A 25,959-nucleotide genomic window follows, 5' to 3' on the forward strand; every position below is an offset into this window, starting at 1 on the left:
GCTGGAAACTAATTGCAAAATTTATTCCAGGGCTGCGGGGGCTGGGGGGTTCTTAAGGGCACTTTTTATTTTGGGGCTGGGGGTCTCCAGCCTGGCCAGGGGGGCACATTTCAGAGGGGAGGGGGAGGGACTGAGACAGGGTGGTAGAAGGCAGGGGGCAGGGATGCTCAGTCACCTCCACCTGGGCAGGCTCAGCGGAAGCTGCAACGGCAACGTGAAAGCAGGACAGGCAGTGGATGCCCAGCCCGGGGACAGAGGACAGCCGAGGCTTCTCCCTTGTGCCTGGCTCTGGAGAGCGTCTTTCAGGACATAGGACGGGAGGTGAAGCCCCGCTTCGAGAGTTTGCAGCAACGGACCCAATGGGATGGGGCCAGTGAGGCTGAGCTCATCGGCAGTGTCCCCATTGTGGAGACCCAGACACCCTCCCCAAGGTCACTTGCATTCCCACCCACAGAGACACCGAACCCCCCCACAGGCCACCCGGCTATTCATCTAGTGGGGTGGGGGGATCGCAACAGCTCTTCTCTGGATTGGAGCAGGGGCTCAGAAATAATCACCCAGCACCACCGTGGGGTACTTGGTGTGAGGGTGTTTGGGGAGAAACCACGGGCTATTCGTACTTCATGCTAATCCCCAAATCCCAGCCTCAGTCCTCAAATCTGTCCCCTGTCTCCCCCCTACACACACCTTTCAAAGAGTATCTAAATTAAGAAACAAACAAACAAACAAACAAAAAAACCTGTTGACTACAGCCTTGCAGATAAATACCAGCCTGGACGGGCCAACTGTGAGTGGGGCTAGCATGTTGATGGTGCCAAACGTCTCCTGTGGTGGGAGAGGGTTAGAAAGTTGATTGTAGCAAAATTCTTTTCAGATAACGTGTCAAAGTTCTCCCCTGCAGAAGTCAGTTGGGGTAGAAGGTTTAGGGAGGAAGTCTTTTGTCCTAACCTGTCTCCTAGTGTCCTCTAGGGCCCAAGCGTCCCTGTCTAATTTTGCAAACTGTTACCCCTCGTTTACAAAACAGAAGGCTTCCCTTCTGGTCTCTGTGAGGGGGTTATGGAGACCCTCCCCTGTCCCCCAGTACTGATGTCCACTCAACCTTTCTCAGCCTCTATTTCCAGGAAAGGGGGAAGGGATGGCCTGTGATTCAAGGGACATTGAGGCCCACCAGGGAAACTGAACCTCCTCCCTGGGCCTGTGGTCCAGACCCCAGGACAGACAGCTGGGAGCAGGGGGAGGAAGAGAGGGGTTAGCAGCGCCTCCTTGGGGCACTCAGAATGGCAGGCAAGGGCCAGGGGTTAGTGGGGGCCACCCCACCTCAGCCAGGCCCTGCCCACCTTCACCCACCTTCCCAAACACAGGGCTTCGGAAAGCTCAGGGGCAGAGGCTTATGTGGTGGGGTTCCTGGGTCAGCATAATAAAATAAACCATCTGGAGGGCCGTGGGGATGCTGCGGCCCCTCCCCTGGCCCCAGCCTGGGCCCCCACGCCCCTCCCCGGCCCAAGCTCAAGTCTGCTTGGCCTGCAGCATCTCGATGAGCAGGTTGTTTCGGGGCATCTCGTTGCCCAGGTGCTTGTGGTACAGGTATTCCTTGGCCTGCATGCTCAGCGCCCGCACTTCCACCAGGCACAGCAGCAGCTGCTGGAACTTGTCCCCGCAGTGCGGGTAGTGGCACAGGGTGTAATCGAGCAGGGCGGCGTTGGCCTTCTCCTGAGCGTCCTTCACCAGGCTGTGGTTATTCAGGAACTTCACATCTGCAAAGGGAGGAGCTCGGTCACCAGCCCCATCACAGCATCAACACTGTCACTGGCGTCACCAACACCAGCATCCCTGTGGTCACCAGAGACACAGGCCCTGCCACCAGCAGCAACGGACCACCACCTCCCCGTCACCACCGCAGTGCCGTCACTGTTATTGGCGAACGCTGCCACCGCCATCAGTCACCAGTACCAACATCCCTGTCTTCACAGACATGACCACTGCTGCCATCAACAACCAAACCATAATCATTTGTGTCACCACCGTTATCACCGTCACCACCATCACCGTCACTAATGCTAACACCCCAGTGGTGCTGACAAACACGGCCACCATCAACCACCCCACCACAATCACCCATCACCTTCACTGCTGCCATTGTCATCATCCCCACCATTATCACCAAGACCACCACCAGCCTCTCCAAGGGTATCCCTGGGCAGTCTTAATTTAACCTCTTAATTTCCTCACCTGCAAAGCGGGGTGAGAATAGCACCTACTTCACAAGACTGTTGTGAGGGCTCAGGATGTGGGTATGTGGAAAGTGCTCAGAAGAACAGTGTCTGGCACAGAACAAGGCTCTATGGGTCAGTGTTATGAGTATTACTCCTACTCACCATGTCCACGAACAGCACCATCCCCAGCCCCACAGTCAAAACCACCCTGTCACCCTCATCCCCCAGCTGCACGGCACATGGACTGGTGGCCTCATTCTAGAGAATGACAGGCACTCCTTTGGCCCACCCTCTGACCAAACAAGAGGCTCCAGTACTCCAGGGGAATTCTCTCATGGGGCCGTGGGGGGCCACGGATGTTCACTGCAACCGTACTTATGGTGATGGAGAGGTGGCTTGGATGGCCACGTGGTGGCTGCGCCCCAGGGAGTCCTGTGCAGTAGACACAAGTAATGGAGCAGACACGGCACAGAGCAAATGGATGGGCCTTTGAAAGCATGGGGCTGAGTGGGGAAAAACAAAAAACAAAAACAAAAACAGGAGATCCCAAAAATGAGATCTACGTGGTAAAGCCACCTACATAAATTAAAAATGCTTGCACAAAGCACGCACATTATGTAAGAACAGGGACAAACAAGAAGAGCCAAGCTAAACGTGAAGGAATGGTTGCGAATGGGGTGGAGGTGGCTCTGTGGGGACTGATAATCATTTGAACCAGGGACGGAGCAGTGTGATTAATACCTCTCCTACCCCGGAGGTCCAGTGAAGAGACCAAAAATAAAGTGTCTTTAACATGAAGTGGATGATGGTTCAAATCCCAGCCCCACCATCTAGAATCTGTGGCCTGTGCCCTGTCCTCTCCTGACCTGAAGGCCTTCTTCCTCTATGAAAGGGGCGGTTGCCCACCTTGCTGTGGAGGGAGCGTGGGTGCACAGGTGGCCCCCAGGGGTGCTCCTGGAGAGCCAGTTTCCTGTCACGGGAGTCCTCCTCACTGCTCCCAGACACTGTTCAGCTCCTGGGCAGTATCTCCAGCTGGTGCCCTGCCTAGGGCCTGAAGATCAGCAGGAATCTACAGAACCTGTCCCCATCCCCTGGTCCTGGCCACACCTTGTCTCGGATGTGGCACCCAGAGGCTCAAAAAATGGTCGTCCATCCACTTCCCCTCTGCTCCCATCACCCCCAGCCCTGCTGCCGAGCAGGAGTCCGAAGCCCCGCACACGCAGCCCTTGGCCCTTCTAATCCCTCTTAACACCCGCTGCGCCAGGAGGGCTGGATGCTCCTGGCAACCCTGATCCCCAGCCGCCCCCAGCATGCCCGCCGAGACGTATGTTGTCCAAAGTCGGATTTAGGGAAACCCGAGCTGGACCCAGGGCGTATGGCAGGATCTGGGCCCCTGATCCTCCACCCACCACATCCCCCTCATCTCCCTTCAGTAAGCGAGCCAGGGTCAGATTCTTCCCGGCCACCCCATGATCATCTTTAGCCCATATGGCACCTTTGTGCCAATTAGAAAGAAGTTCCCCCTTGTCCACAGAGAGACAGCTTGGTGGGGGGCACACAGGCTGGATTTCAGCCTTTACTCTTCCCCTGTCTAGGTGCCCTTGCTCAGTAAATAACCTGTCCAACTGTACACTCACACACACCAGCCCGGCTCCCTAGCCTGGCCCTCTCCAGACACACTCAAAGGTCATGGGAAGTCTCCCCACCTAACTAGCCTCCTGGGGGCACGAGGTACCTACTGGCCCCATCTCTTTCTCAGTCTCTTTCCATTCCAATCCTGCCCCATCTACCTTCAACCCCTCCTCCATCCACAGGGCAGGGCAATTCTCCTGACATTGTCTTCTGACAATTCACAGTGGGAGGCTGGGGGTCCAGAGAAGACCGGGGACCAGCTGAAGGCCACATAGCAGTAAAGCGGCCCAGAGGGAACAGTGAGGGTGGTGGGAGGACTGACTAAGATGCTGCAGTGGAGGCAGGAGTGGGAGGGGCCGGGGAGGACCAGACCCTTGGCTTTACCAGGATTTACTGTTCCCAGCAGCAGCATGCCAGGGACAACAGGGTGGAGTGCGGGGTTGGGGGTGCAGAACAAGGACAGCTTTCAGGGACACCCCACTCCTAGCAGCTCGCTGGGTCCTGCAGCTCTCGGCAGGCTGGAGACCCCGCTACCACCACAAGGTGGGCTACGAGGCTGGGGAGGGAAGCGCAAGTCACTGACTGAGCCCCAGCCGCTGCAGTACAAGACGCTAGAGCCATTTCCCCAGCACCCCCAGCACCTTGCGCCCAGCTCAGCAAATCCCTACAGACACCCAGGCCGGCAAGAAGGGGCGTCCCACAGGGACAGTGGAGCGGGCCTGGAGTACACAATAGATGCCAGAGCCTAGAGGCAAACCCAGACCTCTCTGGCTCTAATGCCCTGTGGGCAAGCAGGGGTAGGGGCCACCCTGGACATGGGTTCCTGCGGGATTGGACATGATAACTTTACGTTCTATCCAACCCAGAAGTCCTGTCCAAGGGCCCCCAAGTCTGGGGTCCTTGGTTTCCCCAGAGGGGCTACTCTGGATGCCGGGCTCGACCCTCTCCTCAGAGATCCCAGTTAAGTCACGCCCCTTCTCCCACCCTCCCTCTAGAGGGACTGTTGTGAAGATTCTGTGGAATGACAGAGGTGGCAGAGCCAACATCTCCTGGAACCCCATGCCCTTCCTCCGCACCCACCAAACCTGGAGACACTCCCTTAATGTGTCAGGGGCTCAAATGCCAGCTCCACCACCAGCTGGGTGACCTGGGGCATCTCCCTTCCCCAACCTGAGCCTCAGTTTCCTATTATTTGCAAAATGGTGGCAAATTAATCTCTGCCTCACAGGGCACCCAAGAACTGGACCTCATCTGCTGCCCAGCTCTGGGCCCTGGGCCGCAGGCCGGAGGTGGGTCTGCTCAGCCCCCAGACATCCCAGAGGTGGGGGGTGGGAGGGGGCTGGGAGATGGCACCCCCACCTCCAGAGCAGCCCGCTAGCTCTGCGGAGCTGGGGGCCCCTACGTTCTCAGAAAAGCCCCCTTTTCACGGTTTAATTGAATATTTGAATAATCCTTTCATTCCAGTGAGGCATAAAGAATGTTGTCCCAATAGCGGTGACTCAGGCAGGCGCCCCCGCGCACAATGGCCCCTCGAGTGGGGCTGCTATTCAGGCCGCCTTTTGTTGGCGTGAGCAGTGGGTAAATTGCAAACGCTTAAGGGAATGCTGCTGCCGCCGCCTCAATGCAAGTCAGGAAATCGAATGTTAGGTCAATCCATTAAGCTTCGATTAAGTCCTCTGCAGAACAATGCCAGCCGGGCCCATCTTCATAAACACTGTGATTGCCAGGAGAGAGGCACTAATTTTAATTAAACCTCCTTACCTGCCTTCGTGCCTGCCTGAGAAGGCTATTTAGACGCCAAATGGCACCCTTCTGTGGAGGCAGGAGAGAAGGAGGCGCTGAGTGGGCTGAAGGGCGGGGGACAGTCATCACACGGGTTCAGGCTGCCCAGCCTAGGGAGGCGCTGGCCCGGGGTGACACCCAGCATGCCAGCTGGAGGAGGATGGGCAAGTGGCGGCTCCTCTCAGGGCCCCAGTTCCCTTGGGGACCCAGCCAGGGTGGTCTGGGTGGGCTCATAGGAGTATCCCCCTCCCACCTTCCAGGCTCTGGGTGGGCAAGTCTTCCCCCTCGTCCTGCCCAGATCTGTCCACTTCGCCTCAGACCCAGGTCTAGCCTCGTGAAGGGCTCCAGGGTGCCACCGGCCATCTTTGTCCGTGCTGCAGTTGGAAGGACCTCTCTAAAATGCAAATTTGATCATGTCACCCCCTGCTGAAAATCCTTCCCTAGAGAAGGTTCAAACTACTTGGCCTGGCATTCAAGGCCTCACAAAGCTCGGCCCCTGCCCACCTCTCCAGCCTCCTCTTCACCCTCTTCCTGCCCCACAGCTACACCCAAAATTTCAGGATTCCCCATTCCTTTGCACAAGCCAATCCTTCAGTCTGGAATGCACTTGCTGCTGCTTGCTCTGTCTCACCCAGAACACTCCTACTCCTACTACAAGGCCCAGCTCAGAGGCCCCTCCTCCAAGCAGGCTTCCCTGATATCCTAGGTGTCGCTGGTTTCTCCTCTGTGGCCCAGCCCTGGTCACACTGGCCTGCTCAGTCTCCTCTCCTCACCTGGAACCTGTCAGCCAGCGGCCTCTGCTTCTCACCTGGCCCTCCGCTCACTGCGTACCCATGAGCTCAAAGAGGCCCAGGTCCTGGGACCTTCTCCTCCCCTCACAGCCCCAACCTTACTATAGCTTCTGGCCTGCTGGGCAGAGCATTCCCCCACCATCTCAGCCAGACCCGTGTCACTGCCCCCCAAAGACAAGGCACTGTGCCAGTCACACAGTATGGGATAAAGATGGAGATGGACTGGTTCATTCGTTCACTTCATTCATTAATTTGTTCATTTCTTCATGAACTTAATGATGATTATGATAAAAACACCACTGAGGCATATTCCAAGGGGTGAGGCCATGCACTGCACGCTCTGGGGAATTTTCTTATTAAATCCTCCTAGCAAGCTTAAGATAGTTATGATGTTCATTTTACAGATGGGGAAATAGAGGCTCAGAGAGTGACTTACTCAAGGGCCATAATCAGAGAGTTCAGATTTAGAATCCAGGTGGTGTGTCCCTAGTCCCTTTTCCTAACCACTGCTCCATCCTACCTCTCGTGTGCACGCGTGTGCACACACACGCACACTCTCACTCCTCTGTCCCACCCCTCCAGCCCATTCCAGCCAAGAACTGTAGACACTCCCAATCTCCCAGGCCCCAACTGCCTCCTCTGGAAAACAGGATGAAGGCTCGCATGTAGGAGGAGCCGGGCACTCATGGTGCTGAGTACAGCCCCTCGCCTGGACCTGGGAGAAGAGGGCGGGGCTCAAACAAGGCTGTCCTCCCCGCACCCCACAGAAAGAGGAATCCTGGATTTATCACTGGTGAGGCCAGAGCTGTGTTGGGCCTGGCAGTCCCCAGCGCTCAGGCTTTGGTGGGAAGAGGGGCTGGGGCTGCAGGCACATGCTTCAGGCGCTGGGTTGTCTGGGGAGCCAAGACTCCCCGTGGTGTTTGTTCTGCAGGGAGCGCCCAAGGAGAGATGGAGCCCTGGCCAAGGAACCTGGTGCTGGAAGCCCCACCCTCCCCAGGACCCCCTCGTGGCCTCTTGATTGTGATCAGGTCAAGAACTGTCACCTCACAAACCACCCAAACTGCTGCAGAACCCACACTGCAATACGATGTTCCCCCCAGCACCACCCCTCCAAAGCCCACATGTCCCCAGATCTCTCCAGTCACTCCTCAATCATACACATTCTCCTCACAACACAAGCCTAGGGAAGTTCAGTCTGTACGTGCGTGAAACAAAGACACTAACACAAAGGCACAGACACACACATAACCCCTGGAGCCTCCACACCCCGTACCACACACATCTATGGCTCTGGCTGAGCCAGTTCCCGGAGCTGGTCAAAGATGAGATCAGGAGGAGGGTACCACTGGAGGCAGAGGAGGGAGGGGGCTTCTGCAGCTGGAGCCAGCAGGGCCGAGGCCCCTGAGGCTCCTCTAAGGGCTTCAGGCTCCTAACTGGCTGCCCAAGATTCTGCCCCCACTCCCACCATGGTTGTTCCCTACCAACCCCTGCAGCCTTGCAGATAAGCCCTCCAGCAGACCCAGAGTCCTGAGACCCAGCCCAGGCACCCAGTTACACAGCCATGGCCTGAGCATAGGGCTTCCCCCAATTAACACTTCACTAATCACCACCTCCCAGCATGCTTCTGCCCTCTGCTTCTCCTGCTCCCCACACTCTTGAGCAGGACACGCTTGCCAGACTGTGGCTACAATGCCATCTGCCACAAAGACAACGTCTCAATCCAGCCCCCTCCCCAGGTGACAAGGCATCCATAGCCCTCAATTCCAACCTTCCATCCTATCTACATCTCTGCTAAAAGATTTATTCTCCACCCCGACCTAGCCAGAAAACTCCTACACATCCTGCAAGACCCTGCTCAGATGTCCCTCTTCCAGAAAGTCTTCCAGGATTCCCTGGGTTCCCTATCTCTCTATCTCAGCCCTGACGGTGTTGGCTGGAGGCCTCTCCCGGACCAGGAGCCACATGAGAGCAGGGAAAACCTCTACAATCGCAGCATCGCTGGGCACAGGAGATGGCTTGCTGGGTGAAGAAGGACAGAAGGAGGCCGGCCCAGCCGGTGGAGACAGAGACGTGAGCGGCCCAGGCTGGGCTGGGGTCAGGAGGGAGATGCCAGGCACGTGGGGGAGCGAGCAGGACGAGCTGGTGGGCGGGGCTTGCCCTCCCCCCCGCCCCACTTTGTTTTCCTCACTAGCACTTATCACAGTCTTCCAGGCTATACGTTTCACTCACCCATTCACTAATTTTACATTTTACTAATCATATGCTTATTGTCTCTCTCTCCAGAGAAGGTCAGCTCCATGAAGACAGATTTGGGGTCTTTTTTGAATGAGTGAATGAATGAATGCGCAAAGGGGTCTGGGCCCCAAAGATCTCACAGTCAGAATTTAGGCCCCGCTAGAGCAGAGAATTAGGACAAACAGGGACCTCAGGATGGGAGCCAGGGATCAGAGCTCCTGAAATCACACGGGTATTTTCTGGGGTGGCATGGGTACTTTTCTAGGGCTTTCAGCCAGGAATTTACCAGAGGGGTCCTTGTCCCATAAAGGGCAAGTCTTAGACATTATCCTGGCCTCTGTGCTTCAGAACAGAGAAACTCAGGCCCAGGGAGGAGGCAGGCCCTATTCTGAGAGCCAGGCCCCCTCACAACCTTATTTACTAAGGGAGGGGTCCTTGCCCCACCAAGGCCTCCCACTGCAGAGTCCCATCTGGGGGTCTCCTGGCCAGCCCAGACATCCACCCAGGCCCCTGCCACCCCGGGGCAGGCCAGGACTTGCTCAGCCCACTCACCGAGGCTGAAGAGGATGAGGAACTTGAGGCAGACGAACTCCTGGCGGTCCAGCTGCAGTGCGTGTAGCTGCAGCACCAGCTCCTGCGCCCGAAGCACCAGGCTGTGCAGCAGGGAGCCCGCCTGGGCCGCCACCGTGGTCAGCTCCACCTGGGAGGGCAGAGGACCGGGGTCAAGGGCGGCGGGCCAGGCTGGAGGCTCTGCTCGGGGACATGACGGGAGGGCGTGGGTGGGAGGCCCCGCTAAGAGGCTAGGGGGTCAGACGGGCCCCGCCTTGGAGCTGAGGGGGCGGGGGCAGCATCTCCCCAGGCCGCTGGACCCCTCCAGGCTCCCAGCTCTCCTCCCATTCCCAGAGCTGAGGGCCCCCGCACAGCAGAGCCGACACCGGGCAGGTGGGTGCAGAGGCAGAGCTGAAGGGTCCTTCATGCACAAAGAGCCGCCGCCAGGCCCAGTGGTACAAGCGGCTTTTGTGTTTTGTGTGGCGTCTGCAGTGAGTACCATGTCGTGCTGGGGGTGGGGGCAGGGGCAGGGCAGCTCTGCCTGGATACACGTGGATGCGGCCACATGACTGCCCGGGGCCCACGCACCCACACATAGACACCGGACCGGGGATGTGGCCACACCTCAGCTCACGTTCACACACACGCAGGGACACACTCACAGGGCCATCCCCCCACTTCAGGACAGGAACACACACACGCCCTTGTGTGGGCACATTGTAGGGGAACGCAGCAGACACACAGCCCTGTATGTGTTCCCACCTACAAGGTAATGGGCAGAGCTCGACACCTACCTATTTAGGTGTGTGGAGATATTTGCACAATAAAATACAGGCACACACTCGCACAGGACAGTCCCATGGCCTTGGAGACATCCATCCACATGTTGACATGGGCCAACACAAACTCACTCACACCTCAGACTCCTTTTTAAGACCACCTTCCCCTGGCCCCGGATGGCCTGAGACACCCAGGTGAGAACAGAGGATGAGGACAAAGGGCCTGGGTTGGAGGTAGGATGGGGAGCCTGACCTCAGTGTCCAATCCTGCCAACACCTGTCAAACCCACTCCTCCTGTATCCACGCCCCACCCAGGAGCGATGCTCCCTCCACCAGGCTAGACCCTGGGCATCCACCTCCCTTTCCTTCTCCCTTCCCTCCATTTCCCCTACACCCCCCTCACCTCCCCCTTGACTGTCCCCTCCCAGATCCCCAGCATTCTGAGCGCTGCCTCCACTTCCCCCTCACCACCTGTCTTGCCTCCTCCATGTGCTTCCTCGCCTACAACCTGGCTGTGTCCTTCCCCACTTAAAACTCTTCTGTGGCTCTCTGTTCAGTCTCCAGAGCCCACCGCCCCCCAACCTATTGCTCTTAATTCTTTGCTCTGAGCACCCAAATTCTGACTCTGAGCTCTTTAGGGCCTAAAACCATTTGCCCGTCCAACCATCCATTCATTCATTCATTCATTCATTCACTCATTCAGGATTTAGACCTGCAAGGTCTTGCCCACACCAGCCCCCAGCCACCCCTCCAGCCTTACCTCTCACCCCATCCCACCCTCCACGGAGCACCTGTCCCCTCAACCACATCCCAGCACACCAGTAGCCCCCAGTGACTCTACAGTTCTAACCTGCCTCTCTGAGCCTTTCCCGTGCTATCCCCTCTGCCTGTGTGGAGAGGGGACTGCCCCTCCACCATCTTTTACCACCTCCCCAGCCCTTATTTATTCTTTCACTATTCAGCGCCACCATCACCTCCTCCAAGAGCCTCCCTAACTACCACCCCCACTGCTGCCAACATCCCTGAGCTGCTTCCCCAGAGCAGGGCTCTCAGGGGCTGGTTCTTCTCAAGGCCAAAGCTAGGTCAAAGGGAGGCTGGGCCAGTGGGTATCCCATGAACTTGGGGGAATGGCTGATATTCAGGGCTCCCAGGGAGAAGCCTAGGACCACTTCTGGACCCAGAATTCTGGAAGTGCAAGGTGGGGGTCGGGGCACAGTAAGGCCTGGTCACCTCCTGCCCGGTGACCAGCAGAATGCTGCCCTCCTTGCCATGCTGGATCTGGCGGTAGATGTGGTCGAACACCAGCAGCTCGCTCCAGCAGCTCTGCAGCAGGGTCATCTGGTCGGCCACCTGCAGGGGAGAGGCACGCAGGGGGCTGGTGTCCGGCCAGGGTCCAGCCAGGGCCCAGCCAGGGCCCTGCCGGGGACCTGCCCTTCGCCCCTCCTCCTCCCAACTCGGAGTTCAGAGGCTCAGCTGGGTATGTGACCCGGGCAAGCTGCTCAACCTCTGTGTCCAGTCGCCCATCTGTCCTCTTCATCAGAGTGTGGCGGGGTCTAGCAAAGTAACAGGAAGGTCCAGTGGAGGTGCTCGGGACTCGGACAGCCTGGCTTCAGGCCCCGGCCCTTTCCAGGCCTCAGTTTTCTCATCGGGACCATGGGCAATGAATTAGAAGGTGATCTGGCACATACAAGCTCTCAGTAAATGTTGGTGGATAACGTGCATGGAAGTGCTTTGTGAAGGATTCCTTCAAATGCGAGAGATTAGTATTAACTTTTCCTTGTGCCCATTTGGCATGTGGTCACGTCTCTCATAGCCTCAATCTCTCAAAAAGGACCCGTGTAGAGAAAAGGGAGGGCTGCCCCAGGGCCTTGCATCGAGCTTTCGGTCTCATGGGAAGAGAGCAGGGCCCGCCGGGCCTGCGGTTCGGCCCAGGGAAGGAGCAGGCGGCTGGCAGCGGTCTGAGGAAGAGCAGGGCACACGGGGGGAGAGTCTGAATCCTCAGGCTGCAGTCAGGGGCAGTCGGCACAATGGCAGGGACTGTCCTCCAGTCTGGGGTTCACCACATTCTAGCACAGCAAGAGTAGACACTCATGACAATGACAAGTGGGATCCAGGACCATGGGATGCTGGAGCCAGAGGGTCCCCAGGGATTCCCCTGGCCTAAACCCCTGTTTTTAGATGAAGAATCTGCTACCTGGAGAGGGCAAGGGACTCTCCTAGGAACACAGAGAGGTAGAGCCGCCAGGGCTGGCATCCTCAGTCCACAACTCTCCAGTGACAAGTACTGAACCCTTCTGAGTGTTCAGAACTGCGCTGCATGCTGTGGGTCATCCTACAAGGACACCGTGCAGACTTCAGTCCTTCTCAGCATCCACGACTCATCTGCCAGCCACCATCTACCCAACGGGCACTTCCCAGGGAGCCTTACTGGCCACACCCCGTGGCGAATGCAAATCATGACAGCTAAAGTCACGCTGCAGCTCCACAAGCCTTTGTGGTTGGTACTGCTGTTATTCCCAGTGCATGGGGAGAGGGTACTGAGCTCAGAGAGGTCAAGCAACTTGCCCAAGGTCACACAGCTCTGACTGGCTCATCTGTGCTCTTAACCACTAGGTGTGGAGGAAGACCAACCCTTGCCACCCCGGAGTTTATGGCAAGCTCGCTATCCCCACCACTGAAGCCCTCCCCACTGCCTCCTCTTCCCTCAGTACTTTCGCATCCTCTGGACATGGCACCTGCAACATCTGACGGCACCAGTCCACGCTTCTGTCTTCTCTGACACCGTGGGGTCTGGGAAGGCAAGGCTGGTGTCCAGCCCATCTCTGGGTCCCCAGAGAAGAGGTTGGTGAGCGCTTGATGAACAAATTATGTTCTCCCCAAGACATTCGTGGAGGAACCACCCCTACCCTGGAGGCCAGAGGAGTCCAGGAAGCCCCCTTCTCTCTTCTGGTAGGTAGAAGCCCCCTCCTGCCCTCTGCCCCTGACTCCTCTCCTGGGGGCGGCCCTGGGGTCCATCCTCAGGCAGACAGAGGGAGAGAGAAAGTGGACAAAAAGCAAAGCGAGCAGCTGGACACAGTCAGGCTCCCTCAGACCTCGTCTGCCCAGCCCTTCTCCAGCCCACATCGCTGAGAACAAGAGGAAGGGTCTGTCTCTGTCCTGCTCTGAGTCACTGCCTCCCACCCTCCCTTCCTCACTTCATCTCCAAGTCAAGAACCCACACCTCTCCTACCTTCTCCCAGCAGAAGATTCTTCCTAGAGCCCCATTACTGTCAGAACAGGAAACCCAGCCAGGGGGACAGGCTCAGCCACAGATGGTCTGGACTGGAGGGGCCAGGAGAGACTGGGAACCGGGCAGGGTGCATCACAAAGACCCCTCTCCTTATCCCTCCTCAGGGAGTGGCCTGTCCCCAGAGAGCCACTGGCAGGAGGCCTCCCCACCACACCACCATCCCTTCCAAGGAGGGAGGCAAGGCTCAGCGAACACATAGACCAGGCCCCGTTCCCAGCACACCCAGGACTCCACACCCCTGCTCATTACAGATGAGGGGGCAGAGGCTCCCCTCAGGTAACGGCAGGGAGCTGGGCTCTGGGCACTCCTGAAGCCCAGGCAGGAGGTGCCTGCTCAGGGAGTCACGCTGGCCCAACGTGGGCGACCCAGATGGAGGCAGAGGAGGAGGGAGGACATGCGGGGCTGCGCTTGGCCCCCCACTCACTGGGGCCCTCAGGAGCAGACACCCTTGTGCCTGAATTAAAGGAACGGGGGTGGGGAGGTGGAAGCACAGAGATAAGGGGGAGAATTGGAAGATAAGCTGGCTGAGCTTTGGGCAGAAAGCAGAGGGGGTCACAATGACCCAGTAGCCAAGCCCTGGGAGCAGACTCTGTACCCAGACCTCGGATCCCGGGAGTGGGGGCAGCCCTGCCTGCGGGGCTGACAGGGGCGGCGGGGCAGGGAGGTGCACTATGGTGGCCGAGCCTTGGTGCCCTGGGCCCTCAGATTCCCACTGAGCCACACACCCTCCTCTGCCCTGATTTCCTATTCTGAGAAAAAAAAAAAGGCGGGAAGGGGGGAGCCTCCCTCTCTTGATTAGAGAAAACTTGTGAGGACAGTGGTGTCAGTCAGGAAGGGCTCCGTGGACATACAGGCGGCTATTCCGGGGATATTGCCCTGGCCCAGGGTCCCCTACCCGCCAGCCAGGCAATTTGTTTTCTCTCTAGATGGACGAATGCATAGATAAAGACACCAAACTCCAAACACTCCCCACACAGATGAACACGCACGCGCACACACACACACACACACACTCCCCACACAGATGAACACGCACGCGCACACACACACACACGCACACACACACACACACACACACACACACACGCACTCCCCTTTTTATTTAAAAGAAAACCAGAAGACCCTGGCCGCCAGCCCCTCTCCATGAGAAAGCAGGTGGCTAAGAGGCTCACTTAACCAAAGAGGGCTGGTTTTCACCTTCAGTGGGTTTCTCTCTAAGCAAAAGGTTCTTCCTGTACCCTTAGGTTGCCCGCCCTGCCACCTTGGGAACAAGGACATTTGCAGTCCGGGCCCTGGGGTCCCTCATCAGCCCGGCCTGTCTGCTCTGCCCACCAGCCGCCCACCCCTCCTGCCACAAATCTTCCCGGAGCCTTGACACTTTGCAGCCTGCCTCGGAGATCGGGTATTTATGGGTGCTGAGATGACCTCCCTCCCAGCAGGCCCCCTCCGGAGCCCCCTGGGGTCTGATCAGTCTGGCGGCCGAAGGCCAGCGGGCTCCGTAATTCTCCAGTGGCTGACACGCCACGGGCTGGCCACGGCGCTCTCCCGGCCAAGTGGTCGGCAGGCTGTCACCTGCCAGCCCAGGACTGACAGAGTGACTGCCCCTTAAATGAAACCATATATAAATCTAAACAATTAAATCTGTTGCCCATTAGAGGCCTCGGAGCTGGACGACGAGGGTGAACGGATGTCAAGATGGGTCATTAGGCACCCCTGGCCCTCGTCTCCAGCTCCCTGAATCCTGTCTTCATCCTCCCAGCCTGTCCTTCACAGGACTGTCCAGAGAAGCTGGCTGCCTGAGCCTACCCTCTGCGCCCACTGAGCGGCAGTTACCGGTGAGTGTCTGCTACTTTGCATGTACTAAGCGGGTTTGGAAGCCCAGGGTGAGGTGGGCCCCATCTCCTCCCAGAGCTCTAGCACTCTCCGGGGAGCCTGGACACAATGTATCTTTTCCCCCTCTTCCTGGCCAGGCCTGTCTACCACCTGCAAGGATAGATTAATGGTACAGCAACAGAGAGGCACAGTCAGGGAGGGAGCTGCTGCCCCCACTTGCTGAACACTTCCTGGAGCTGCACCAGTGCTAAGTGCTTTACCTGTCCCAGCTCCCCAAAGCCTTCCATCAGCCCTGGGGCTTCTATTTCAACTCTCCCTTTTTACAGATGGGGAAAACTGAGGCCCAGAGGAGTAAAGTCACCTGCCCAAAGCCACACACCTGGTAAGTGGCAGAGCTGGGACTTGAACATAGGCCTCTTGGATTCTGGCCTCTGTTATTAACTTCTGGGCCATGTCAGAGCTAACACACTGACCGTGTGCAGTGGAAAAACAGACAGTGGAACATCCAAGCTAGGAAAGAAGATGGAGGAGGAGAACCCCAGGAGGACATCTGGAGCCCCAATATCCAGGCTGCCAGCACCCCTGACAGCCCAGCAAAGACCCCAGGCCTCCCCTGGGGCAGTAGGACGTTATCAGTATCATAGAAGGCTGAGTGGGCCTCTGGGGAGAGCTCAGGCTCTGTGGTGGGAGCCCGTCCTTCCTCGGGATACAGGGCCCCCGCCAGCCCTGGCAGGCTGTCTGTCACCCACTGCCAAAGGACCTCCTCCTGGTCCAAGCTCTGCTCCGGACCCTGCCAACCTCCCCAGCCCTGCCTCATGGGACCACCTGGGGCTCCCTGACACATGACACCTTTACACCCCTGTGGGCCTCAGTCTACACTGTTCCTACTTTCCAGAACGATGCCCTTAAACTTCTCCGACTGCTTTCTGGAGAGGTGCAGATCCAAGAAACCTTCCGCAACTTCCTTAGAAAGAGCCATTGGTGACACAACACTGTAAACTGACTATACTTCAAAAAAAAAAAAAGAGCCATTGGCTCTCCTGCTGGGCTCCCTTGGTCCCTTTCTGTTGCTCTCAGGCCCTGGGCACCCTGTGCTGGCATAAGCTATGTGCATGTCTGTCTCTTCCTCCAGACTGGCAGCCTCCTGGGTCCAATTCATGTCCCTATGCCCAGGCCAAGGGCTGCCCCACTCTCAGAGCTAGGGAGCCCCCTCTGCTGCCTGCTAGGATGTGTCCTGCCTGGAGGTGGGGGGATAAACATTCAGTCAAAAGGGAGAACAGCGTCACTCAGCTCCCTCCCACTTTTCTACCTCCCTATATCTGGTTTTGCAAACAGACACCTCCCAGAGCTCACTGGACTAGCTGGGAAAGAAATTCCACATGGCTGATGAGCGGCCCTCTAAGGGCTGGGCTGGTACTTATGTGCAAGGCTCCTTTACAGAGGGAAGTCACCATGGTTCATATTCCTAGGCTTGATTCAGAGACTCTGGGAAGGGGAAGCAGGAAGGTTTGGACCACAGAGAAGCCAGAAGCAGGAAAAAACACTCAGCAAAGCTGGGACAAAAGCCCTTCCCATCCTGCGTGAAAAACCCCGAGAGACCAGGAAGGCGGCCAGAGGAAGTGCCCTGCCCCTGGATGCAGGGCTCTGGGAGGCCAGGAAGGCTCTGTTCCTCCTCCCTCTGCACTGGGGGCTCATGGGATGCCTAGAGGGAAAGCTGGCAACCAACCCAAGGGTCTTGGGATCTTCATCCCCCTCCAGGGCCTCCAGCCATGAGTAGAAGGCAGACAGGATCATTCAAGGCCCTGCCTCTTGTCCTATCCATGAGGTCGGCCTACAGAGGGGGCAGGGGTGGAGCCCCAGCCCATGACAGACACGTGGCTCATCCCCAGGCCTCAGCCAGGACAGGCCCTCCACAGTAGAAGCAGGAGCCACCAATTCTTGATGGGGCCCCAGTCCCATGATGTCTCAAGCCCTTGTCTTATTCCCCCTGTACCTGGCCTGGAAGGGCAAGCAGTGCCCCCGGCCCATCCAGCCACATGCCCCCGGAGGAAGCCCAGGCCTGAGTGGCGTCAGCACTGACAATGCTGCTCAAGGCTGCAGTGGCCCCAGCAGGGAGGGCAACAGAACCTGCTGTTCACACCCAGCCCCAAGACAGCCAAGGGGCCGGCTCGGGAGAGGCAAACATCCATAGGCCTGGGCTAAAGGCCTATCATGTCTTTGTCCAGGTCCGGGAGGATGGGGTAGGCCAGGCTTGGGGGTGCCTCTGAGGTTGGCAGAACACCCTGCTCATAGGGAGACAGGTCACTAGAGGGGCAGCTCCCCAGTCTTGGGCGCCTCAAACCGCTAGGCGGGATGACTAGGAAGTCCTTCAGCGTCTGGCCGTAGTTTCTCCTGCTGCTCTCCCGCTCACTTTAGCTGCAGGTACCTCAACCCAGAGGGATGGAAGGCCTTGGAGTCGAGGAAGCTGCCTGGTCTAGAAGCTGAGAGGCAGGCCCTGCAGTCCCCTACCTTCCCTCCCACCTAGCTCTCCCTGCACGTCAGACACACACACTCACACTTGGGACCAACCATCACACATGAGAGATGCAGGGACAGTAAGATCTTTCACCTTAGCTGGGAAGGAGAGGGTTCGCAAGCATTCCAAACTCTGAGATACTAAGACCCCTTCTGCGACATCTGAGGCTAGCAGGGCACGGGGGCCTCTCCAAATGGGAGGACAGGATGAGCGGGACTCTACATGACGGTGGGCTGGGCAGCCAGAGACAGTCTCCCAAGGACTCAGCTCATCTTTTGGGAGAGCCCAGGGTCTCAGAGAAGGAGAGATAAATGTCTATGAAGACCCAGACTGGGAGAGAAAGAGACAGAGACTGAAAGGACTAGAGAATAAGAAGGAGAGAGTGAGCACACCAGAGAGAGAGAGACAACAGGGACAGGCAGAGATAAAAGAAGCAGAGGCTGTGAGAGATAGATACTCAAGAAATAGAGAAGGAGAAAGAGGGAGGATTGGGTGAGGAGGTGGGAGAGGGACAAGGAAGGCCACGATGAGCCAGAAACACTCCTCAGTGTCCCCAGTGTGGTCTTCCTGCCTGGGGCCAGGGGGCAAGACAGCCCCATCCAAGGAGGGGCCCAGAGGGAGGCTTAGACAGCTGAGAGGACAACCCAGATCCAGCGGCCAGCTAGGTGGGAGGAGGAACTCACCTCCAGCTCCTTGAAGACCATGCACCTGCGTGCCCAGTCCACGATGGAGATGAAGGTCTGGTCAGCCATCCTGCACAGGAGGCTGAAAGGCGCAGGCTGGTCTGGGCGACCCTTGGCCGGTTCCTGCAGGCAGCCCACGATGCGTGCCCGTACCTGGTCCTCATCTGGCTCCAGCTGCAGCAGCTGCAGGATGAGCTCGGGCACGCCGGGCCCTCCAGAGAAGGGCTCTGGGTAGCCATAGGGTGGCCCAGGCTGTGGGGGGCTGGCGTAGGGCTCCGGGTACTCAGACTTGATGGCACGGCCAGGGAAGGCGGGATAGAGGTAGCCAGCCAGTGGCCCGTGGGCGCTGGGCACAGCCATAGGCAGCCCTGGGGCCCCAAAGTCGCCCAGTGGCCCAGCAGGTGGACCAGAGGCCAGGCTCTTGGGCTCAGGTGCATGCAGGCCAGGAGGCAGCATGTAGTCCGGTGGGGGAGGGGGCGGTGGAGGCACCCCCACTGGGGGGCCTGTCTCCAGCTTGAAGCCATTGGCTCGAATCTGTGCCTTCTTCTGCTGCTTCAGAGCCCGGTCCCGCTTGTACATGGGCCCAAACTTGTTCCGGCCGCCCCGCATGCGGTCAGCGCGCACAGCTGTGGGCAGAGGCAGAGGCGCAGGCTCACCCCCTCCAGGCCACCCGCCAAACCGCCCCACTCACAACTCCTCCCCAAACAGATCTGACTGGGTCACTGCCCAGCTAAGTACCTCTCGGGGCTCCCCCAGTGTCAGCAGACGAAGTCAGCCCCCTTAACCTGGCCAGGTTTTTGCTATTCCTTCTGCCTCAAACCCTTTCCTTCTCTCGTGCCTACTAAACACCCAGAGTGTTCTGGATTCACCCAGCAGCATTCACTGACCCTGCCCCAGATGTCCTGCTCTCACCCACTCTTGTCCTGCTGAGGGCTATCAGGGCCTGGACCCAGGCTGAGAGCTCCTGGGGGCTGAGCAATGGGCTCAGGTGCCCAGCACAGGGCCTGGCAGGGAGATGGTGACAGGAAGCGGGCCCTGGTCAGCCTTGTTCACAGGTGGCTCCCAGTGTCCAGCTGCTTCTTGACTGACTGCCTGACTCTGTTGAACCCCTGTTACAAAATAACTCAGGCTTTCCCGGCTGCCTTCAAACTTGAAACTGAGTTTAGGGCTGGCCGGGGCTCTTAGCTGAAGGAAGGGACCTCCCTTGCTGACCAGATGTCCCACTGCCTGGCCAAGAATGTGTCACCAGCTGGACCCAACAGGTGTGTCTCTGCAGCTGTAGTGTGGCCCCAGCCCTTGCTCAGACAGGACCCCATCCTGGGCTCCAGGAGAAAGAGAGAGGAGGAGGGAGAGGGCAGTGCTCAACAAGGGATGCATCTCGGGGCTCCCCCAGGCAGCCAATCTTCCTGCCACGGGGGTGGACAGCCCTGCTCCCTCCCCCAGAATCCGAGGATTCTGCTGCTCATAATAACCAGCCCTCTTGGGTCCCTCCACACCTGGAGCTGGGGACATGGGCTCTGGGGACAGGACAGGATATCCCCCTTCCACCAGGAGTCCTTCCTTGAGGTGACAGGACTTGCGGCTGCAGCTCTCAGAGGCACCGGGGCTCTCTACATCATTTAACCACTTTAACCAACAGCTGCCTGCTCGGCGTGCAGCCCGGCTGGGGCCAGCGAGGTGGAAGCCTATGACTGTTCACCCCTCAAAGAGCTTGAGCCTTTCCTGCTGAAATGTTTTCCTCCCCCTCTGGACTGAGAGCTGGTGAGGGGAGCATAAGGATGGGCTTGGGTCCTCTGGGGGGCCATTGTTCCCCATTCCCCAGCCCTCTGGGACCTGGCTAAGAACCCGCTGAGTGAATGAACTGAGTGAATCTTGTAGATGGATGGACAGACCAACAGATGGGTGGGCTGGGTGAGTAAGGGCTGCACAGTGATGCTGGACGGGTAATAACATACATAATGAGAACAATAATAGTTAACCTGCTGAGCATTTTCTACGGGCCAGGCACCATGCTAGGAGCTTTTTCATGCAATCCTCTCACTAACTCAAGGAGGAAGGGGTTACTATTAGGCTCATTTTTCAGATGGGGAACCTGCAGCTCAGAGAGGTTAAGGAACTTGCCCAATGTCACCTAACCTGTAAGTGGTGGCACTGGGATTTGTCTAGTAAAGATATTAAAAGCCTTGGCTCTGGCTGGCATGCAGTGCCAGTGGGGCTGTTACAGAACACCTGCCAGAGGGAGGAGTTCTGTGGGGCTCTGGCCTATGCTGCCCTGTCCCCAAGGGCTGGGGAGAGGGTCATCTCCCTGGGGTTCACTTTTAGATACTTCTCAACCCAACCCAGGTTGATCGTGCATGCACCCCTTCACCCAGACCGACATCAGTTCTCTCCCCTCCCCCACAGAGATGGGGCCCTAATGTTACATGAGGGGCCAATCGCCTGGCCCCAGAAACTTTAAGAAGGCCAGCGGTGCCCTCCCCTCACTCCTCCTCCCACTCCCACCTCCTGCCCCCTCTCGCCACCAGAGATCAAGCCACCAGAGGTCAAGGGACGGCAGCCCGGGCGGGGCGTGCACACCTTCCAGGCGCATCCCCACCGTCAGGCACTTCTGGAAGCGGCAGAAGGGACAGCGCTTGCGCTGCGTCTTGTCGATCTTGCAGCTCTGGCTCTCGGTGCACGTGTAGTGCTTGTTGTTCTGCACCGTGCGCTTGAAGAAGCCCTGGGGGAGAAGGGAGTCAGTCCTAAACCTCCCAGCAGGGCTTTGCGGCTTTCCTGTCCTCCTGCAGCTCCCAGTCCTCCACGCCCATCCCCTGCCCGCTCACCTTGCAGCTCTCGCATGTGAGCAGCCCGTAGTGGTAACCCGACACCTTGTCCCCACACACGGGGCACAGCTCGTCCAGGTCCTCATCGTACGAATAGTCCATACCCGCGGCGTCCGCCTGCGAAGGGAGGAGAGGGTCACCGTGGGCAGGATGGCGACTGGCCGCGAGGCGGACCTGGGTCCAGCGGGTCTTGCACCACCGCGGCCGCGAGCCCCACAGCGCCCTCCTTTTGGGCCCGGCCCTTGGCCCCCATCCCAGTGCCGTGGTCAAGGCGGCCTGTTGCGGGCCACCCACTAGAACGCTCTGAGCCGCCTGGAGCACATGGGCCCCGGGGAGCTCCATGCCGGGCCCTTGCTGACCCTGTCAGGGCCCTCCCGCCCCGCGCACTCCCCGACCCTCCCAGAGGCTCCTCCTGAGCTGCCCCCCTCCCCCGCACCCGATCTGGGACTCGTGGATTCGATGCGCTTTGATCCGCATTCGTTCGTTTGAGAACAAAACCCCGATTCTGAGAAAACGAGATGGGCTCCGCCACCCGGAGAGACGCCAATGAAGCCGGGCCGAGTGGGGCCCAAGTGTTCTGGGGATCGGACAGGGAGGAGGGAGACAGAGGCAGGGACTGAGAGAGGTGGAGAGATGGGCAGAAAGGAGAGCGAGAGACACCGACCAACGCTGCTTAACGGAGAGAGTACCCCGGGGTGACAGAACGAAAACCCGAGAGTGACAGAGACACACTGATGCAGAGTCAGAGAAGACCAGGGACAGACAAGAAAGATGGAGAGATAGAGAGCTAGAGGTAGAGACAGAGACAGAGAGGGTGGGAGAGAGAGAGGGCGAGAGAGAACGAATGAGAAAGACAGATCAGAGAGACTGAGAGACACAGAGGCCCCACGAGAATACCCGGGAGAGAGCTGCAGAGCAGAGACACAGTGGTCGATGAGAGACAGACGGAGACACCGTGAGACGAGAAAAACCTGGGAGAGACCCAGGCAGAGAGAGAGAGAGTGACAGAGACACTGAGAGAAAACCTGGAGAGACGGAGGCGCCCGGTAAGGGGGTCGGGGACGGGAAGACGCACGGAAAGCGGCAAGACCCGGGCGCCAAGCTCAGAGGCGCGGCCCCGCAGAGCCGGACCCCGACAGGCGCTCGAGCCGGGAGAGGCGGACAACGACGGCGCCGGGGCGGAGAGCCCGAAAGCGCGGACCGCCGGGCCCCGGGGCCGGGAGAGACAAAGCCAACGGCAGCGACGGCAACGGGAGGCCGTGCCACCGAGACCAAGACGTCGGGCGGAGAGCCGGCGACGAGGGCGCAGCGAGGACGGCGGGCGCCGGGCGTGGAGCCGCGAGCCGGGCGCAGACCCCGCGGGCCCCGAGAGGCCGAGTCCGAGGCGGGGGAGCAGCCTCGGGCGGAGAGTCGAAGTCGCCGGGAGGGAAGCACGAAGGGGCGCGACGGCGGCCGCGGCCCGCCCGGAGCCCACCTGGCCGCTCCCGCGAGCAGCAGCGCCCCGCGTCCCGCCCGCGCGGAGCCCCGCACCTCCCGGCCGCGCCGCCGCCGGCGATGAGCTGCACCCGGGCTCAGCGCCGCCCGCCCGCTATGACGGCCGCTCGGGCCGGGGGCGGGGAGGCGGGGGCGCGGGGCTGGCGGCGCGGGGCCTGGGCGCTCCCGCACCCCGCCTCCCCGCCCCCCCGCCCCCGCCGCCTCCAGGGCCGCGCCGAGGCGCACCTGGGACCAGGGTCCCTCCGCCGCCAGTGCGTGCTGCGGCAACTCGCCGCGCCGGGGCCAGGGGCCGGCCCCTCTATACCGGCGCTTGCAGTATCTGAGGGCGGAGGCCCGGCCCGCGCCCTCCGCTACCACTGAGCCCGGCTTGCGCCTTCACCCTCGCCTTCTCGGTCCCTCATCCCCATCCCGGACCCCAGAGCCCTGGCGTCCCAGAATCTGGGCAGGTGCTGGGCGCCTGGGAGCCTCGGGCCACCCGCCTGCGGTGGAAGGGGACGAGTCCCTGTTTGTAAATCCAGCTTAGTCGTGGCTAGGACCACGCCGAGGGTGCTGGTCGTTTTGCAGCGTGGAAGTAGGTGGGTTGAACATGGGGGCCCGTGGCCAAGACACGGGTTTAAGGCTAGGAACTGGGTTCTGGCCCAGCCCAGGCACATTTCCTCATTAGAGATTTAAGCAAATCTCCTCCCCCTCAGTTTTCTCATCTGTAAAGTGGGAATGATGACTGGACTTCCTTAAGGGTGGTCGTACGGATGAACCGAAGTGGTGTTGGCAAAGCACATGCCTGAAACTGCGGAATCGATCCACGGCGTCCAGTTGGGAGACCTGGGACAAACGCTTGAGCTTCAATTTGCTTGGCTGGAAACGTGAGGCGTAATCCCACTCTAGGAGTTTTCCAAGGTCTGATGAGGACCTGAAGCCACCGAGGGCGCAGGAGCTGGGAGAACGGAGCCCAGGTGCAGAAGAAACCCCTCTCCCTCCCGTTCTGCGCTCTTACCCGGGCTGGGAACGGGAAGAGAGTGCCCTGCGGCCCCGGGGGGGGGGAGGTGGTGGTGCAAAGGGATTCCCAGGCCGAGCAATTGCCCTGGGCTGGAGGGAATCTACAAGATCACTCTCAATTTTCAAATGAAAAAATTGAGACCCGAGAAAGGAAGGCGCCTGCTCGCATCCTGCCTCCGCCCCCTCGGGCACCTAGAGTCGGAGACAGTATTGAGGAAAGCGAAGTCAAAAAGCCGAGATCTTCAAGCCGGGAAATACTACAGCTATGCATTGGCAGCGACGCAGCCGACCAAAAGACCCAAATCTGAAGGCTTGGACCCTTGGCTGAGGCCGGCTTCGTCTGGGCACCTGCCCCGAGGCCTCTGGCTTTAGTTGAAGCTGGAGCCTTGGTCCGGCGAGCCCGGGCCCAGAGACCCCGCTCGGACCACCTCTCATCTCGCTCACGCTGCGGAATGAAGGGCAGATTCTGCGGCCGACTTGCGGTGCAAGCTAGGGCAGTTCACTTCGCTTCTCTGAGCCTCAGTTTCTCCGCATATAAAATGGAAAAGATCGGCCCTACAGAAGGGGTTCTGCGGTTTCCGTGAGATTCCATGGACGAATCTTGGTGAGGAGGAAGGAGAGAGAGTTAGTTGCAGGCTCCCCACCCCAAGCCCCTGAGAAACAAGAGTGTCTGCAGGAGCTGGGGGGCGGGGGCTACTGCCTCTGAACAGCTCCCCATCAGGGAGGGGCCCTCAGAAAGTGGAAAACAGGAGGGGCACTACCTCTGCAGCACAGTGAAAAGGACTGAGGCGGAGGGCCGGGCTGGGGAGGTCCCTAGTCAGTTTCCCTAGGGTGGAGCCCACTGGGGTCTCCTGGACATTGTTGAAGAAGACCCAGGCAGTGTAAGAGCAAGTCTGGGCTGGGGGTCCAGGGGGGTGGGGGCTGGGCTCTGAGCCAGTTCTCCCCTTCTTCCTCCACCTAGAACCCCCTCCCTCAGAGGTTCCACTGTCATAGGTTGGGAGACCTTCATTGTACCCACCCCTCACAGCCCCAGGTTCCAGCTCAACATGTGGGAAATCACACCCCTCACCTATCTACCCAGGGAAGCAAACAGCCCTGGCCTAGCCACAGAACCCAGACTGACAGAAGGATACTGGAGACAGACGCACGAATCCACACAGACTCAGAGACATCCACAGAGACAGCAGGCAGGGAGGCCCAGAGCCCCAAAGACAGACCCAGGGACTCAGGACACACTCACAGACTATGAGACTTGGGCCAAGACAGCCCTGTGAGCACTGAGCCACTCGTAGACAGCAGGACACCCACAGACCCCTGTATGGCCTGTCCCCATAGGCCTAGCTCCTCCCATCAGCCACCCAGGGGAAAAGAAAGGGTAGCATGGTGGAAGGGCAGGTCTGGGGAGATCCCTGGCCCCTTCCTTGCCCAGAGTAGCGGGCACCAGTCACTCAGCAGAGCAGGCAGTGGCCGGCCCAGGCCGGAGGGAGGCACTGAGGAGGGAGGCTGGCCATTAGAGGCCTGGGCCCAGGCCCTCACTTACGGAGCGGAAGGCGAGCTCTCACGCTGGATGAGGGTGGACAGTGGGCACCGGGGGTCCGAGGGGAAGCTCCAGAGGCCCAGGTGGGGCAGTGGCGACTGTGGGCACACGGAAACTCCTTCACGCCACGGCGGGCGGCGGGCGGACAGTAGGCTGGCCCTGTCCGTCCGTCCTCCTCCTCCCCGCCCGGGGGGGGGGGGGCCACCAGAGGCCCAATTGGTCTCTGCCCCCACGTGACTCTGCAGGCCTCTCTCCTTCTTTGTTGGTGTTTCTCTTCATTTAGGTCTATTTTTTTTTCTTCTCCTAAAAGAAAAAAAAAATACCCCTATCTATCTCGGGGCCGTGGGTGGGGGCGGAGGCCAAGGCACTCTGGAGGCCTTGGCCAGCTGGCTGTTCCAGGCCTCTGTGGGAGCCCAGAGGCAGGGACCCCACGTAGGCGGGTAGGCAGCCCCGCTTGTTAGCGACTGGGTGGGAGTGGGGCCTGATTTATGGGCAGCTCCCCCACCGGCCTACAGCCCAGCCTCTCTCCCCTTGAATGGCTACCTCCCTGGGGCCTGGCCCTGCGGGGTCCATCCTGGCCCAGACATGGGAGTGGAGTCAGGTAGGGCTGGTGTGGAGGCAGGGTATGGATGACTTGACCAAGTGGCCCTGCTGCTTTGGCCTGGTCTTTTCTACTCTTCCAGAAGGTGAAGAAAGGAAGAGGGGGACGGAAGGCAAGCAGGTGAGCTGACGGAACACCTCCTTGTGTGTGCATTCTACGCTGGCTTCTCTGAGTGTTACCACCCACCGCGGGCTGCTGTTGCTTGTC

General features: G+C 59.2%; 1 protein-coding gene across 2 annotated transcripts; it reads right to left on the reverse strand.

The window, feature by feature from the left end:
* On the reverse strand, positions 1-25,331 carry NR5A1 (nuclear receptor subfamily 5 group A member 1). 2 transcript variants are annotated; one of them, XM_074362209.1, is made up of 8 exons: positions 25,155-25,331; positions 23,400-24,214; positions 21,125-21,241; positions 20,880-21,021; positions 18,303-18,928; positions 11,213-11,332; positions 9,206-9,353; positions 1-1,754 (listed from the first exon to the last, which is right to left on the reverse strand). In XM_074362209.1, exons 3-8 carry the CDS (start codon positions 21,224-21,226, stop codon positions 1,507-1,509), a joined length of 1,386 nt encoding a protein of 461 aa, XP_074218310.1. In that variant the 5' UTR covers positions 21,227-21,241; positions 23,400-24,214; positions 25,155-25,331; the 3' UTR covers positions 1-1,506. The 2 variants fall into 2 exon arrangements, with proteins under 2 accessions (XP_074218310.1, XP_074218309.1); XM_074362208.1 differs by lacking the exon at positions 23,400-24,214 and having other exon boundaries at positions 25,155-25,330.
* Positions 25,332-25,959: the final 628 nt, after the last annotated feature.

Source organism: Camelus bactrianus, chromosome 4 (genome assembly GCF_048773025.1).
Source record: "Camelus bactrianus isolate YW-2024 breed Bactrian camel chromosome 4, ASM4877302v1, whole genome shotgun sequence".
NCBI lineage: Eukaryota > Metazoa > Chordata > Mammalia > Artiodactyla > Camelidae > Camelus > Camelus bactrianus.

Excerpts from the sequence above, each read along its gene's own strand:
- NR5A1 (XM_074362209.1), bottom strand. The coding sequence starts at position 21,226 with ATGGACTATTCGTACGATGAGGACCTGGACGAGCTGTGCCCCGTGTGT. Across the intron at positions 21,022-21,124 it reads TCACATGCGAGAGCTGCAAG|GGCTTCTTCAAGCGCACGGT; the intron begins GTGAGCGGGCAG and ends CTTCTCCCCCAG. Across the intron at positions 9,354-11,212 it reads TGCTGGTCACCGGGCAGGAG|GTGGAGCTGACCACGGTGGC; the intron begins GTGACCAGGCCT and ends CTGCCCTCCCAG.